Source organism: Alexandromys fortis, unplaced genomic scaffold (assembly GCF_014885135.2).
Source record: "Alexandromys fortis isolate MF-2015 unplaced genomic scaffold, M_Fortis_MF-2015_v1.1 scaffold_141, whole genome shotgun sequence".
Taxonomy (NCBI): Eukaryota; Metazoa; Chordata; class Mammalia; order Rodentia; family Cricetidae; genus Alexandromys; species Alexandromys fortis.
The window spans coordinates 3,658,133-3,673,963 of NW_026068060.1; the positions used below are offsets into that span (position 1 = coordinate 3,658,133).

Here is a 15,831-nt window from a genome sequence, read left to right on the forward strand (position 1 = left end):
TGAGGTACCTTGTTTCAGCATTGCAATTCCATTGCATGGAAAGAGCTGTTAGTTTTGCTTTCTAGATTTGTAACCACTAGTTACTTTGAGTTTTGACTTTTGTGTGTATCTTACTTTTAGTAAAATTAAGAAAAGTGTTAATCAGATATGAAAATCAATTGAAGAAGACACCTAGGCCTTCACATGTGGTGTGTGTCATTCTGTCATACACTGACACATATAAACATGAATACCCATACTATTTACTCATGTTCCCTTTCAAAGAAAAGTAGTGAGCAGAAGATAGGGTGGGCACAGTGATTTACATAGTTTGTCGAGATGGTCCACCATGGTTGTATGTGTACTGATAGCCATTGGTCAGCCAACAGTGTTCTGTTTGTGATGAGCATTTTGGTAGCTACATGTTCCACAGTATAGTTGTGCAAGGCAGTAAAAGGTTTATAGAGAAATAAACTTTGGGCAGGTAGGTTATGATTTAAGTATTTCAAAGTAAAATGTTATATGTGGATCCATGTTAGAAACAATAATAAAATAACATTGCAAATAGATATGAGATGTAAGGGAACTTTGTAACATTTTCAGATGCATAAACGGGGAATTTAGATTACTTAAAATGTAGCAAAACAGTTGTAAATTGAGGATTTGCCAATATTCAGGGTTGAAAGAGCATCAATGATTTCTAGACAGTTTTAGTTATCAGAATATGTACTTTGGTATGTAGGTAGTATTCCAAGAAAGTGGTTTGAATGTTTTTAAAAGAAAATATAATTACAAAATAAGTCAGGCACCTAATCTCTATTTTTGTAAACATGTTTATACCAAGTTGCTTGTCTTACTGTCTTTGTTTTAAATAAATGGAACAAATTTAAGTAAACAGTTCAAAATTATAATGTAATTTTCACATGTGAAGATCAGTTATCAAATGGTAGAACTATCATTTTAAGTTTGAACATAACGTATAAAGCAAAATAAATTTGACTGCATTGAACAGTTCACTATTAATATAAACATAAAAGATTTATTACTTTACTGAACAATGAAGCTCTAATTCATTAGAAAACTCATTTATTTGTTGACTACTTTTAACTTAATGCTTTTTATGTAAGGGCACAAGTTTTGATAGGTATTTTAATTCGATTTTTAAATTTAAAAATTCACCTTTTTGAAGAATTTCTTAACTACTAGGAAAGGCTATTGAAAAAAGTGAATTTTAAATTGTTGCGGGAGCCGCTTGTTTGTCCCGGCCACCCAGAACTAAAATAATCACATAGAAACTATATTCATTAAATCACTGCTTGGTCCATTAGCTCTAGCTTCTTGTTGGCTAACTCTTACATCTTAATTTAACCCATTTCTATTAATCTGTATATCACCACGTGGCAGTGGCTTACAGGCAAAGATTCAGCATGTCTAACTCTGGCAGTTCCATAGTGTCTTCCTGACTCTGCCTTCTTTCTCCCAGCATTCCCTTTAGTTTTCTCTGCCTAACTCTGTTCTCCTACAGCTCTGCTATAGGCCCAAAGCAGTTCCTTTATTAACCAATGAAAGCAACACAGACAGAAGGACCTCCTACACCATTTCCCCTTTTCTGTTTAAACAAAAAGGAAGGCTTTCACTTTAATATAGCAAAACTACATATAACAACAGGTATCAAGCAAGAGCTACAGTTACAATATTTATATCTACTTTATCTTTTACCATAACTAAGGAAAACTATAACTATAAATTCTTCAACTCCATCAAAGATTCCAGAAGGATATAATATTACCTAAGTATACAGGAAGTACATTTTAAGCAACTTCCGATACTCTAGAATTGACAGAGATATCTCGCTACCTGCATAGTCACCCAAAGTTCTTCTGTAACATTGGGGCATCTATCTTTAGCCTATAGGTCATAGTATCCAGCAGATTTTTTCACAAAGCAGGAAATTTTAAAGACGGTTCCACCTATACTGGCAGTTTGTCTGTCACATTTTTCTCTGTCCTGCAGAATGTCTAGCAGACTCTTTTATGAAGCAGAAACCTTGAAGGACCATCTCACCTTTAGGCAAGTTCAGCAGTTATTTCTCTGTGGATCTTGCATGTACAGTTAAGCAGTCCAGGAATGAGCACTTTCTTGCCCAAATGGCTAAGGAGCCTCTTTGATGCCCATCTGTCTCTCGAAGTAATTGATGCTGCCAGGAGCAGATATGTTTCATTGTCATGAAAAGTCCTAAGATACTATATTTTAAATGCCATAATCTGAAGGTCTCTGAAAGATTTGAAGAATACCTAACTAACTGAAGTATATCTTTGTCTGTCTAGAAAAACCTAACTAACATGACTACAAACTTGACTATTATACACTATTGTCTATTAACCTGTATTTCTTAATTACACATTGCATTTTTACATGAGCTGGACAAACATAATACCTTAAGATCAGAAATACATATATACAGTATAACAAAATTCACCTTAAGTTTGTATCAATAATGCAAGATCCATACCAATGCAGATCTTTATAGCATATCCCCCTTTAAATGTAAACAAACATTTATAGTCAAAATTTGGGAGTATGGGCGTGGTTCTGTCCGTACTGCTTCCCTGCTGTTTGGGCACACTGTTAATTAGGTCTTTCACGGTGTATCCTGAATGCTAGGTTCATCTCAGGAGCTGGGCAAAGTAATTTTTTTGAGGGTGTTCATGGCAACCTTTCAGGGGTCATCTTCTATCAAACCATATTGGTTTGGAAGCAATCCACAGGTTCTCATCCTCTGTGGAAAGAAGAGCAGAACCTCTTTTCCAAAGCAACCTATCCTTAGACCTAAATTTGTAAATCATGATATCTTTATAATATACATGCTTGTTTAGCTTAGCAGCCCATATAATGAAATGTCTCTCTGTACTTAGCTCATTCATAGTCAAAAATTCAAAGATAACATAATAATATACATAATCTAGACTCTGAATTTTTCATTTTTATGTGGCTTATTTTTCTTTATTCCTTTTAATCTATGACTATCTGTACTCTGTCTCTTTAAAGACTTTACCCTTTTCTTTTAAAGCATTAACTTTATTTTATGACTCTCTATACTCTTTTTCTTCTCTCTCCCAAGCCTATGTGCATTTATCCAACACTATGACTCATCTGGATTTGTCTTTATTGCAACATCTATAATTATTTTCTGACCAGAAGCACTTCTTAAAATGCTAAGCAAGCACTTAAGAATCTAAGCTGTGACATTACTAGGTCAAACACGGTACTGCCTGCTCACTCAGCACAGTCCAGCATGGCGAAGCTGCTTATTGCCTCTGAGAGACATGCACAGTGCTCCATCTCTAACCACACAGCTGGTCCTTGCTGCGATTAAGCAAGCTGCAGCATTCTGAGAAACCACACTCAAATGCTTCATCTCTCCAAAGACCCAGAGGTTGCGCTGGCAGCATAGCCCAGAAAGCCGGCATTTTAAAACATCTATGGTTTTTTTCTTCTGCTGCTGCTGCCGAGTCAGGAAAATTTCTTTTAAAGGAGCTGAGGCATGCTGCCAGAAAACAGCAAGAAGCTGTGTTAAACTCTAATTTTGTGCCTACAATTTCTTTTCATACTCTCAGGTTTTTAGTGGATTAAGCTAGCACACATTGGTGTGCCAGTTAGTTGCAAGAGCTACCTGTTCATCCCTTCCAGCTGTGCAGAACCAAAATAATCATACAGAAACTATATTCATCTAATCTCTACTTGGCCCATTAGCTCTATTTTCATTTTGACTAACTCATATCTTAATTTAACCCATTTCTATTAATCGTATATTGCCACGTGGCTGTGGCTTACTGGCAAAGATTCAACATGTCTGACTCTGGCGGCTACATAGCGTCTTCCTGACTCTGCCTTTTTCCTCCCAGCATTCTGTTTAGTTTTCTCCGCCTAGCTCAGTTCTGCTATAGGCCCAAAGCAGTTCCTTTACTAACCAATGAAAACAACACATAGACAAAAGGACCTCTTACACCATTAAATGTTTTATACAGTAAGGTTCTCTTAATATTTAGGAGAGCGCCTGCTAGCCAAACTCAGTTCTGCTCTTTCTCTGCCAGGTAAAAGTGATCCTGAGAAAGACTGTTACACTTTGGCTCTTCCTAAGCATTTTGGGATGTGCTTTACAGGTTATTGTGCTTTCACATGGGTCAGTTGTATTGAAACCATTGCATTTGATCTGTAATGATTTTTCTGAGTTTATAATTTTTTCACCATTGAAAGTTAACTCATGAATTTTCTCCTGCTTATCATATATGTTAATACTACTTTTTATGGTAACTGGTGGTTTGAATAAGAATAGCCCCTACAGACTCCTAGATTTGAATACTTGATCACTAGGGAGTGGCACTGTTTGAAAAGATTAGGAGGTAGTGGCCTTGTTGATGGAAGTCTGTCCCTGGGAGTGGACTCTGTGGTTTCAATAGCCCATGCTAAAGTAACCCAGTTTCAGTCAGTCAGTTGATCTCTCTGTCTGTCTGTCTCTTTTTCGCTGTCTCTCCCTCTCATTCACTCTGCTACTGATTGGGATTAATCAGAATATCGCTCTTAACTAATCAGTCACCATGACCATGGCAATTCTTTTTTTTTTGTTTTTTGTTTTTTGTTTTTTGTTTTGTTTTTGTTTTTCAAGACAGGGTTTCTCTGTGGTTTTGGAGCCTGTCCTGGAACTAGCTCTTGTAGACCAGGCTGGTCTCGAACTCACAGAGATCCGCCTGCCTCTGCCTCCCAAGTGCTGGGATTATACAAGAAAGCATTTAACTGGGGTGGCTAACAGTTTCAGAGGCTTAGTCCATTACCAACATGGTGGGAAGCATGGCAGCATGGAGGCATGGTGACTCTTCTCAGCAATATAAAATTCAAGACAGTAATATGCACACATTCTCCATATTACCCCAAGATTGTTCCATAACTTTACCAGTTACTTACCTACTATTGGAAAATTAAGTTAAATCCATGTTCAGTAATGTAACATGTTTCTTCTATATTTTTTAAAGCGGTTTATCTATCATTAAGATTTATTTAATAAATAGAATCAGACACACATCTACTTTTTAGGAACTTGCAGGGAACCTAGTGCAGTGAGAAAAATGTGAAATAAAGGATTGCTGTGAGTCTTGTTTAATGACTTATTTTCAGTTGTTTCTTATACATTTTCATGCTTGAGTTCTTTTAGCATAAGCAAGATTTTTTTAAAGAACAAAGTAAGGTAACTTAATGAAGAAGTTTTAATAAATTGTTTTTATAAAGAAATATTACATGCTGAAATGTTGGATATAGGTATAAATTGCATTGAAATTTTTAAAATTTTGTTTTATGGATGTGGGTATCATGTATATCTGTTTGTACACCATATTCATGTAGTACCCATGGAGACCAGAAGAGCGTGGTGAAGTTAAAGATGTTGTGATCTATTTTGTGGGTCCTTGGAATAAAAAGTAGATCATCTTCTGTAAGAGCAGTCATTGCTCTTAATTGCTGAGCTATCTCTCCAGTCTCATGAATTCCATTTTTTGTTTAGAGTTTTGTGACAACAATACCAACGTTGTTAAATTACCTGTAGAAATATTAAAAACCCAAACCTTTAAGCAATATAATTTATTTTAAAAAGTCATTTTTTTTTAAATACCAGGTGGTGTGAGGTCATGTTACATTACGCAGGCTGGTCTTGAACTACTGGGTTCAAGTGATCCTCATGCCTCTGCTTTCTTAGTAGTTGACTTTATGGGTTCCATGGTATTTGGAGGGACCTCGTCTTGAATAATAAGACATTGTTTTTTAGTTAGAGTAGAAAACAAGTACTAGATAGTAGGACTAGAGGAAAGCAACCAAACAATAAAAGATGGGGTCAGTTCCTGCTCTTGTAGGAAGACCCAGCTATCCGAACTGTTTAGTATTTTGAGGGATGATTTGAGCTATACTTTCAGGAAGATGCAAATGCTTATTGTCTTGTCAAATATACCATTATTGTTCAGATAGGTCACATTGATGTTAGGGCCTCTTAAAAATTTAAATTCTTTTTTTTTCCTAGTTTAAGATTATTCTCTGAAATTTTTGAAATTCAATTGTTTTCTCTTTATTTAAGATAATTGGATATGGGGCAGTTGACACCTTAAAAATAGGGTCTGATCATATACCTCTGTGAAGTTTTTTGTCTGCTTTAACATAACATCCTTCTTTCATATTGTATGGTATGGTAAATTAGATTTGTTTTAAACACACACACACACATATCCTAGTGATTTAAAATGCTTTGAATGAGAGCTGTATAGGCTTATCTGCAATTATTTCTTGTCATTTAAGTCTGTTATATAAATTGGAAAGAAAGCTATGAGTATGTGAGGTTTCCTTTGAGTTTCATGTCTGTAATTCTGAAGTATTTTAAAATCTTACTATAGTTTATCATCAAATTAATGTTTAATTTTTAAATAAATTTTATTTCATAGCTCATTTTTAGAAAGAGGCAAGTGTTTTTATTAGGTAGCTTCTGTATTTAATATAGACTAATGAATGGTTGGTTGAACTAAAATGCTCTTTGTTGATCAAACATAGTTCTTTGGGAATTTGGGAATGGACTTTTTTAGTCCTAAAATGATTTCAATCAAAAAGTGGAAGGATCTTATCTTTTTCTTTTTTCTTTTCTTTTTTTAGGAAGCACCAAGTTGAGTGATGATTCAGTTGAGCTAATACTTTTTTCTTGTTTTTGTTTTTGAATAGTTGGAGCAGATATTGGGAGAGAAGAAATTGAAAGTGGAGCTGCATTTCTCTTTATGACATTTCATTTGACGGACTCTGTTGGTCACGTGGAGACAAAAGCCATCAGACAGATGTTTGGTCCCTTTCCATTGTCATCTGCTACTACAGCTTGTAATGCCACTAATCGAATTATTTCTCATTTTAGTCAAGATGATATGACTGCTCTTGTCCAGATGGCAGAAAACCAGTGTAATGATAAAGTGTTTTTTGGTAAAAACTTAGCATTTTCCTTTGATATGCATGATCTGGACCACTTTGATGAATTGCCAGTAAATGGCGAAGCCCAGAAAACTATAAGCTTAGACTACAAGAAGTTCTTGAATGAACATTTTCAGGAGCACTACACCCCAGAACTCAAACCCGTAGAAAAGACAAATGGTACCTTTTTGTGGTGTGAAGTTGAGAAGTACTTAAATGCAACCTCAAAGGAAATGACTGAAGCACCAAGAATTGAAGATCTCTGCTGTACCTTGTATGACATGCTTGCTTCTGTTAAAAGTGGTGATGAACTTCAAGATGAGGTACAGTTGAAGTTTTGAAGTTGTATATAAACATGAACTATTTTACCGAAAAGCTCTTTAAAAATTAATTTATTGTTATAGTATTGGTCTTCAACCTAGAGCCTTGAACATGCTGAGTATATGCTTTAGCACCAAGATACATACTTTGTCAAGAATATCCTTTTAACCATAGCCAGCATGAAAGTACTCCCTTTAACATTCTGAACTGTTACTGTAATGAGCTTTCTAACTAAGTGCTTTTACATCGGAGGCACATATACTTCCCAGTGGGCTCTTACAAGACTGAGGGTAATGAGTAGTAAAAGTGGGATGCTCTTATTTAAAAGAATTGTTTAACTGCAGTAATTAATATTTTTACGCAGAGAAATATGTAGATTTAAATGAGAAATTGTGTGGTTGTTTTTACAAGATTTCATATTTCTAAGCATATTTCTAAATTTCTAAGCGTTGTGTGACAAAATAGCCTCAAATATTGGAAATTTCATTTGTATGTTAATTGCCGTTGATTAAGAAAATTTTTTGACCAGTTTCTGTTTGAAACAATAACTATTGAGAATCAAATTAATCTGAAATACTTGGCTGACTAGATTTTTTTTCCTAAAATAATTACATTATTTCCCTCTTACTTTTCCTCCAATCCTTCCCATGCACCCTGCCCCCACTTCTACTCTTGTTTTCTCACAAATTTGTGTCCTCTTTTTCTTTAATTATTTTATTTTACACACACATGTATAAATTGCCCCATCTGTATAAATTGTGTGTGTAAATTGCCCGTCTGTATATTAATTGTATGTGTATTATTTCATTGGCTAACCAATTGGTTACTTTAAGTATTCTTTAGTTGCCTGTAGTTTTTTGTCTAGGATTGAGGCCCATGAGATTTCCATTTTACAGGTTAGCATGTTAACCTTGTTCAGGTCTCTTTTTGGCATCTATATTGATGATACTTCATAGGTATATCAGCTCAGATATTCTAGGAGACATGGTCTCACAGCAACTTCCTGTTCCTCTGGTTTTTACAGTCTTCCTGCCCTCTTCTACCATGATCCCTGAGCCTTATGTGCAGGAATTGTGTTGTAGATCTGCTAGTTTGGACTGAGAACACATGACCACTTGTGCTCTGCATTTTAGTCCCTTGTGGTTTTCTGTAATGATATCCCACTGTTACAGAGGGAAATATCTTTGAGGAAGAGTGGCATATGACCATAAGGGTACATATTTAGAGTGTAGTTAGAAATTATGTTGGTTTAGTAAATTGGCTATTATAGTTTCTCCATCAAGATACATGACTTCACTAACCCTAGGTGATTTCCCAATTGTTGAGTGTCTCTTGAGTATTAATTAGAGACCTATTGGTTACCACCAAGGTATGTGTACCTCTCTTCCACCCCTAAGGTTCTTGTTTCATAATGTTTATTGTTGTATGTTGAGGACCAACTTTAACAAGTATACCACTTACCAGGGTGGGGTGAGATTAGAAAAATAAGTAAAGAACACGAAGACGCAATGCACATAATAAAACAGAAAACAGGATAGTACCAGGAGGGAGTCCCAGTGAATACTGATGTGTCAAGGTGTTGTGTTCAGAGGACAAATTGGCGAATCAATTTTTGCAGTAAGCATTTTACCTGCTGAGCCATCTCACCAGCCTGGTGCAGTAGATGTTTTATATAGTTTCACTTAAGAATATGCTGCATCTCATGTGTCATCTTTTAGTATATCTTAAGTTCATATTATAATGAGCTTTTATTATAGCATTTTTAGATAATGCATGCAATGTTCTTTGATCATAATTCATTCTCTGTTGCCCTTTCTTATCCGTTTCCATTCCATGTCTGTGGTAGTCCTACTTTTACTTTACTTTCATGTCCTATTTTCTTCCCTAAGTTCCACAGATATATTAAAGCGTGTGATGTTCAACTTTGTGACAATGACTTATTTTACAGTTTACTTATTCTACAGCTACAACCACATTCCTACAAATAACACAGATGGAAGAAACTGCTGTGTGAATGCCATTCTTTGGTGTTCATCCCTAGGCACCTAGGCTGATTCTATAACTTAGTTTTTCAAAGTACATTAGTGATAAACATGTCTGGGGGTATTTTAGCTATAACTGTATATACACAGAGTTAGTTATAATTATATGGGAGTTCCATGTTGAACTTTCTGAGAAATTTTCGTATTGAATTCTGTTCCTGTGGCAGTGTATACAGGATGCCACCATACTTGTGAGCGTTTCTTTTCTGCCTGGGTTGAAATGGAATCTCAGCTTTCTTTTGGTTTATACTTCCCTGGTATGCTAATATATTTTTATTTAATTCATTGGTCATTTATATTTCTCAATTTGAAAAGTGTGTGTTCAATTTATTTACCCATTTACTGATTGAATTGGTTTTGTTTTGCTGGTTTTTTTTATTTATATTTATCCTGGAATTGATCCCCTACAAGATAAATATCTTGTACTAAAGATTGTATTATTTGTTGTTCTTTTGTGTACTTTTTGGTTTGTGTATATATCCTGAAATTGATCCTTTGTCAGATGAGTATCTAGTAAAGAATTTTTTTTCATTATGTGGACTGTCTCTTTACTCTCAGTTGATGATTTCCTTTGCTGGGTAGGGCTATTTTATTATTTTAGTGTGTCAGTGCTTTTTTATTTTAATTTCTTTTTAGATTTACTTAGTCTTTCATAATTTCATACAAATACAATATATACTTTGATCAATTGAATTGTACTTTGATCACATCCTCTCCCCCTATTATTCTCTCGCATCCTCCTGCCCATCAAACTCCTTCATCTTCCTAACAGGTCTTCTACTGTCATGTCCTTTTGTGTATGTGCTCCACTGCATTTAATTAGTGTTGCCTTCCTGAACATGAATGAAAGGTTACAAGGTCAATTTACCAGACTATACTACTACAGCTTAGGACCACTCCTGTACAGCTCCCCAAGGTGGGGTAGAGCTTTATCAGCCCATTCTTGTCCATGGTTGAATGTTGGTGGACCCAACCTTGTGCAGATAACCACTACTGTTACATGTTTGCATTTATAACAACCAGGTCATATCTAGAACACAGTGTTCTACTGTTTTCCTTCCAACCCTCTGACTCCTATATTCTTTTGTCCCCTTTTATGTCATATTCCTTAGGCTGCGGAGGTGGTTTTGTAGATGTCCTAGTTAGGGCTGAGCATTCAGCAGTTACTTGTTCTTACTATCTTGAGCAGTTATGAGTTTTTGCATTGATTGTTGCCTTCTCCAAACAGAACTTTCTCTGAAGTATGCTAAGGCAGTGCTCATCTGAACAGCTATTCTTAAATGCTTAGAATGAAGTTTGACACCTTAAGATGTCAGAAGCAGGTTATCCCTAGGGCTTATGACCAAACATGGGCATTTGACCAGGCTTACAAGATAAAACATGGATTCCTCTAGTGGAGTTGCAGTTATGCCATTGTTTTTACCAGTGAATGCATTTAGAGTTTTTTTTTTCTATTTTAAACTTATTTAAATTCTTATATTTATTTTACTATGTGAGTGTTTTGTCTATATGTAAGCATGTATGCCATGTGCATGCTTGGTGTCATGGAGACCAAAGAGCTTATCAGATCCCTTGGAATGGGGGTTACAGGTGGTGTAAACATCCACTTGTATTCTGCTGAGCCTATCCGCTGGCCTCTGCAGAAACAAGTTCTCTTTGGTATGAGCTATCTCACACCAAATCAACCTCAAAGCTTTTTAAATTATTTCCTGAACTGATGGAATGTTTATTTTTGGTTCTGAGTATTGAATTCAGATCTTTCCACTGTTTACTTTTATCTCTCACATAAGCCTATAAAAAAGAAAGTTATAGGGGTAGTTATTTGATAGCAAAGTTAATCTTTTCTTTTCCTTTTTTTTTCTTTTTATTTAGTAGTTCTTCTAATCAAACCTATGACCTTTTACATGGTTAGTCAAGCTCTTTTTTTTTTTTTTTTTTTTTTTTTTCGAGACAGGGTTTCTCTGTAGCTTTGGAGCCTGTCCTGGAACTAGCTCTGTAGACCAGGCTGGTCTGGAACTCACAGAGATCCGCCAGCCTCTGCCTCCCGAGTGCTGGGATTAAAGGCATGCGCCACCACCGCCCGGCTTAGTCAAGCTCTTTACCACTAGGCTTTGTCCCTAGCTCTTGGGTTTCTGAGACAAAATGGCAGTAGGTAGCATTAGTTGACTCTGAACTCCTCATGACCATCCATCCTCTGGAGCACTGGGACTACATGTCACATCATGCCCAGCCTTTAAATAATCATGTTGTCTACTGTTGTAGAAATTTATCGTAACCATGTAGACATATTTTCACGTTACTTAAGCATGTAAAAAGCTCTCTACTGAACATATTTTTGTTCCTTAATGTGTGCTTTTCCATCTTTGAGCATAGGTTATTGATCCAATGACTCTTTGACCCTTGACTGAATAATTTTTCTATTTAGACTGTTGTCGTTATGATTAGAAAAACTATAAGATTCCTTAACCTGTTGAAATTTAATTATTTTAGAAATTATTAAAAATGACCCCTTAGTATAGTTAGCTACATTAGTTACAGGAATGCTACCATGTTTTAAATGACTGTTATGTATGAGCTTGCATCAGACTGTCTCTCTTGACATATCTATTTTCCTCTCAGTCTTTCAAGTTGTCTATGTATAAAATTGGAAACAACAAAAACCAACTGGAAAAAGGTCTCCAATTCAAAATTCAAAACCTATTCCTTTTCTGATTTTTCCTGATCCCAGAAGGTGGAAATTATTTGGTTAGATTATCTTGTGATTGGAGATTATGATTTCTTTTCTTAATTTAATAATCATTTTGTTAAACAGTTATTAAAAATGACCCCCCAGTATAGTTAGTTACATTAGTTACAGGAAAGCTACCATGTTTTAAATGACTGTTATGTATGAGCTTGCATCAGACTGTCTCTCTTGACATATCTATTTTCCTATCAGTCTTTCATGTTGTCTATGTATAAAATTGGAAACAACAAAAACCAACTGAAAAAGTCTCCAATTCAAAATTGAGGCTCAAGTACAAAACAAGACAGTGTTAGACATACTGGAACCTTTTCCCGCGGCATAGACCATCCATTTTTGTTATGTGCTCTCAATCAGAAAATTTTGTTTGTTTGTTTATTGATATGTACATATCTGTGTGAGTATATGCATGTGTAAGAAGAGGGTGTAGAGTTGCTTCTCTGCCTAATTTTTTGAGGCAGTGTCTCTCCCTGGATCTAGGGCTTCTGTTTTCTCTGCTAAGCCAGAAGCCAGGACACCCCAGTGATCTTTCTGCTTTTGCTACCCTTGGAAGTGGAGTTATTGACATACTCCAGGCTTGTTTTATGGGTCTGGTCTTCTGAAGGTCTGTCTTTGCGATTGCAGTCTTGTACTCTTAACACTGACCTGTCTCTCTCTCTTCGACTTTCATTATATTTTAAAGAGAAGAGCATAAATTGAAAAGTTGAAGGATTTTTAAAATTGTAAAGCTAGGTAAGTCTTGTCTCGACCTTCATAGTAGATAAATTTCCAATTCCTTATGAAATGATATTTCAAATATTTACTTAATAATATTGTGAGAATTTATGGTTTTATATATATGAAGCATCTGGTACAATGTTCTCCAAACTGTTAGCAACATAATGTTTGAACATATCAGAGTTTTGACTTTATTCCTTATAAATTATAAATTCTTATCTGTGCCTTCAGATAAGCACTAAAGGGTTGATTGAAATATTGAGAAAGGCTACCATGGTCTAGATCTGTCAGAGTGTACATATTAGTATTATTCAAATATTAAGTGCTATTTGCAGCACAATTAATGACAGTGTAAATACTACTGGAGTTGTTGTGTAGTCACTGCCTAGGAAAACACTGAGTTTTAAATTTATTGATGTTCACAGTTTGTTTTTATGTAGATGGCACTTTCTGTAGCATTTGTAATCTGATATTTGCTGTTACAACTGTCTCTTGTATCTATAGAGATAACACTTCTTGACTCCTAGCAATTCATTTCTGAACCTATTATTTTCTGATTTTTCCTGATCCCAGAAAGTGGAAATTATTTGGTTAGATTATCTTGTGATTGGAGATTATGATTTCTGTTTCTGGTATCATTGAAAATTTTATGAGAGTAATTAGTATGGTTTAATGTAGTGGTTTAAACTTTATATTCCCAGTACTTTATATTCTTTAAAGCTACTAGGAAGACACGTAGAGCTATTCCTTGATATTTAGCACTATTGATAATTATTTTATTTGAAATTAAAAGAAAAATTTGACATTAATTGATTAATTACATGTTGACAAAATAATACTAAATCTGTTATATTAAATAATATTTTGTAAGGAATACTGTCAATAGCTGTGGCAATTGCTCAAAGGGTAAGAACACTTAGTGTGTATTCTTAGCATTAGGACCTGAGTTCAGCTCCTTAGCATCCACTTATATTTTATTAGTAAAATAAATGATACATTTTTGATAATATTTGAGTTCCATGAAAACATTTTAATATTTTGTCAGTTTGTAAACAGGCATTCAACTTAGAAAATGTTATAAGCATTTAGATAAATATTTAAGATGGTAGACTATTTTGATCAGTTATCTGTATTTACATGTGTGACTGTAAATATTTCTTTTGAGACAAAGTTAGCCTATTTTCTTTTGACAAATCAGAACACTCAATATGCTATACGTATTGATTTTACTAATTGCCTCACTAAGTTACTTTCCTATTATTGTGGTATGGCACCATTATCAAGACCACTTAGGAAGTGTTTAATTTGGCTTTACAGTTTCAGAGGGTTATAGTCTGTGGTGCTGAGCAAGGCCATTGTGACAGAAACAGCTGAGAGATCACATCTTGGCCCATTAGGAATAAGCAGAGAGTAAGAGGAGGGCGGGGGAGAAAAGGGGAAGGGGAAGAGAGAGACAGAGAGACAGGAGAGACAGAGAGACAGAGACAGACAGAGAGACAGAGATCACGAACACATGTACTAACTGCGAATGACCCAAGTCTTGAAACCCCTTAGCTCATTCCCACTGACACAACTGCTCAAAAGGCTACCCCTCCCAATCCTTCCTAAACAGTTTCACCAACTAGGGAATATTCGACTATGAGTCTTTGGGAGCCATTCTCATTCAAACCACCACCCTGCCCATCTAATTATTTCTAGTATGTGAGAACAAATTGTTTTCACATTCCAAGTTGTTTTAATTAAACTTGTAAATGACTTTGACTTTAGGTTTGTTAAATTGTTATGTTAGATTAAGTACCTGAAAATAGTGGTCATTAATTATTATGAAAATTTAATTTATCTTAATTCTTTTCAGGCAGAAACAATTGCATTGCACCTTCCTCCTAGAGATAAACAAATGCTGTCCTATTTTCAAGATCATTTTGTTGTTAGTTGTGACTCTATTTCACAGTGTATGAATATTTTCTAATTTTCTATGCCACAAACCAAATGAGGATTAGTTTATAAATTTTAAGTATTGTCTACTTAGTATAATTATGCAGTATTTAATTCTGTATGAGCTGTAGATCCAAGGTCTTTTGTCAGAGTTACTCATGGTTTTAGCATTTTTGTTATCACTTCTTTAGGGCTTCTCTTACTGTGATAAAACACCATATCCAAAATAAACTTTGGGAGGAAATAATTTATTTCAATTCATACTTTTGAGATTTTTGTTCATCACTGTGGGAAATCAGGGCAGAAACCTGGAGGCAGGAATTGAGCAGAAGCCATGGAGGCATGCTGCTTACTTTCATTCTCAGCTGGTTTCATACACAACCCAATACCACATGCCCAAAGATGGCACCACTTGCCAAGGGCTGGGTCTTCCTACAGCATAATAAATGAGCAGGCCAATATAAGAAGGCATTTTCTCTCAATTGTGGTTCCCTCTTCTCAGATAACTATAGCTTGTGTCAAGTTCATACACACAGACATACACACACAAAATCAAAACCAAAACCAAAACCAAAACCAAAAAAGAAAACCAAAACCCCCAAATCAGGACAGTCACATTGTCTTCTAATGCAAATTGAAAATTACTTATCACCTCAAAGAAAGCCATTAATAATTTTGCCTTGTATATTATGCTTATTATAATGTGTAATACATGCCCTTTATTATTTCGGTGTGTAGAGCAGTCTTAGAATTTATAATGCATGTTTGTATAATTAAAAGACATGGATGAATTTTCCTTGATTTATGAGAAACAGAATTCCTCTTCTCTTTTTCTTTCGAGATGTTATTTATTCTATAGAAACTTGTTTTCACATTGCTTAGCATACTAGCCTGAGTAGAGAATTTATAATTTATCTACTTTTAAAACCTACATTGTAACCTTATAAATTTGTGAAGCTTTCTTCCTTCTTCAGAAGGGGTTCAGTAAGAAAGAAACGTACTTGTTTCAAGAACATTTAATGCTGGCGTGCCTGTACAGTTGTATCAAAGGTCAGAATTCCATGTCAGTTCAGATTCGCCTGTGTTTTTTTTTTTTTTTTTTTTTTT

General features: G+C 35.1%; 1 protein-coding gene across 1 annotated transcript in view; it reads left to right on the plus strand.

Annotated features, from left to right (window-relative positions):
- Positions 1–15,831, plus strand: part of Ascc3 (activating signal cointegrator 1 complex subunit 3) — a 289,294-nt gene that overhangs the window by 31,872 nt on the left and 241,591 nt on the right. Inside the window, exon 4 of the mRNA XM_050120173.1 lies at positions 6,730–7,289. Within this exon, the coding sequence (XP_049976130.1) occupies positions 6,730–7,289 (560 nt within the window). The remainder of the gene's footprint in view (positions 1–6,729; positions 7,290–15,831) is intronic.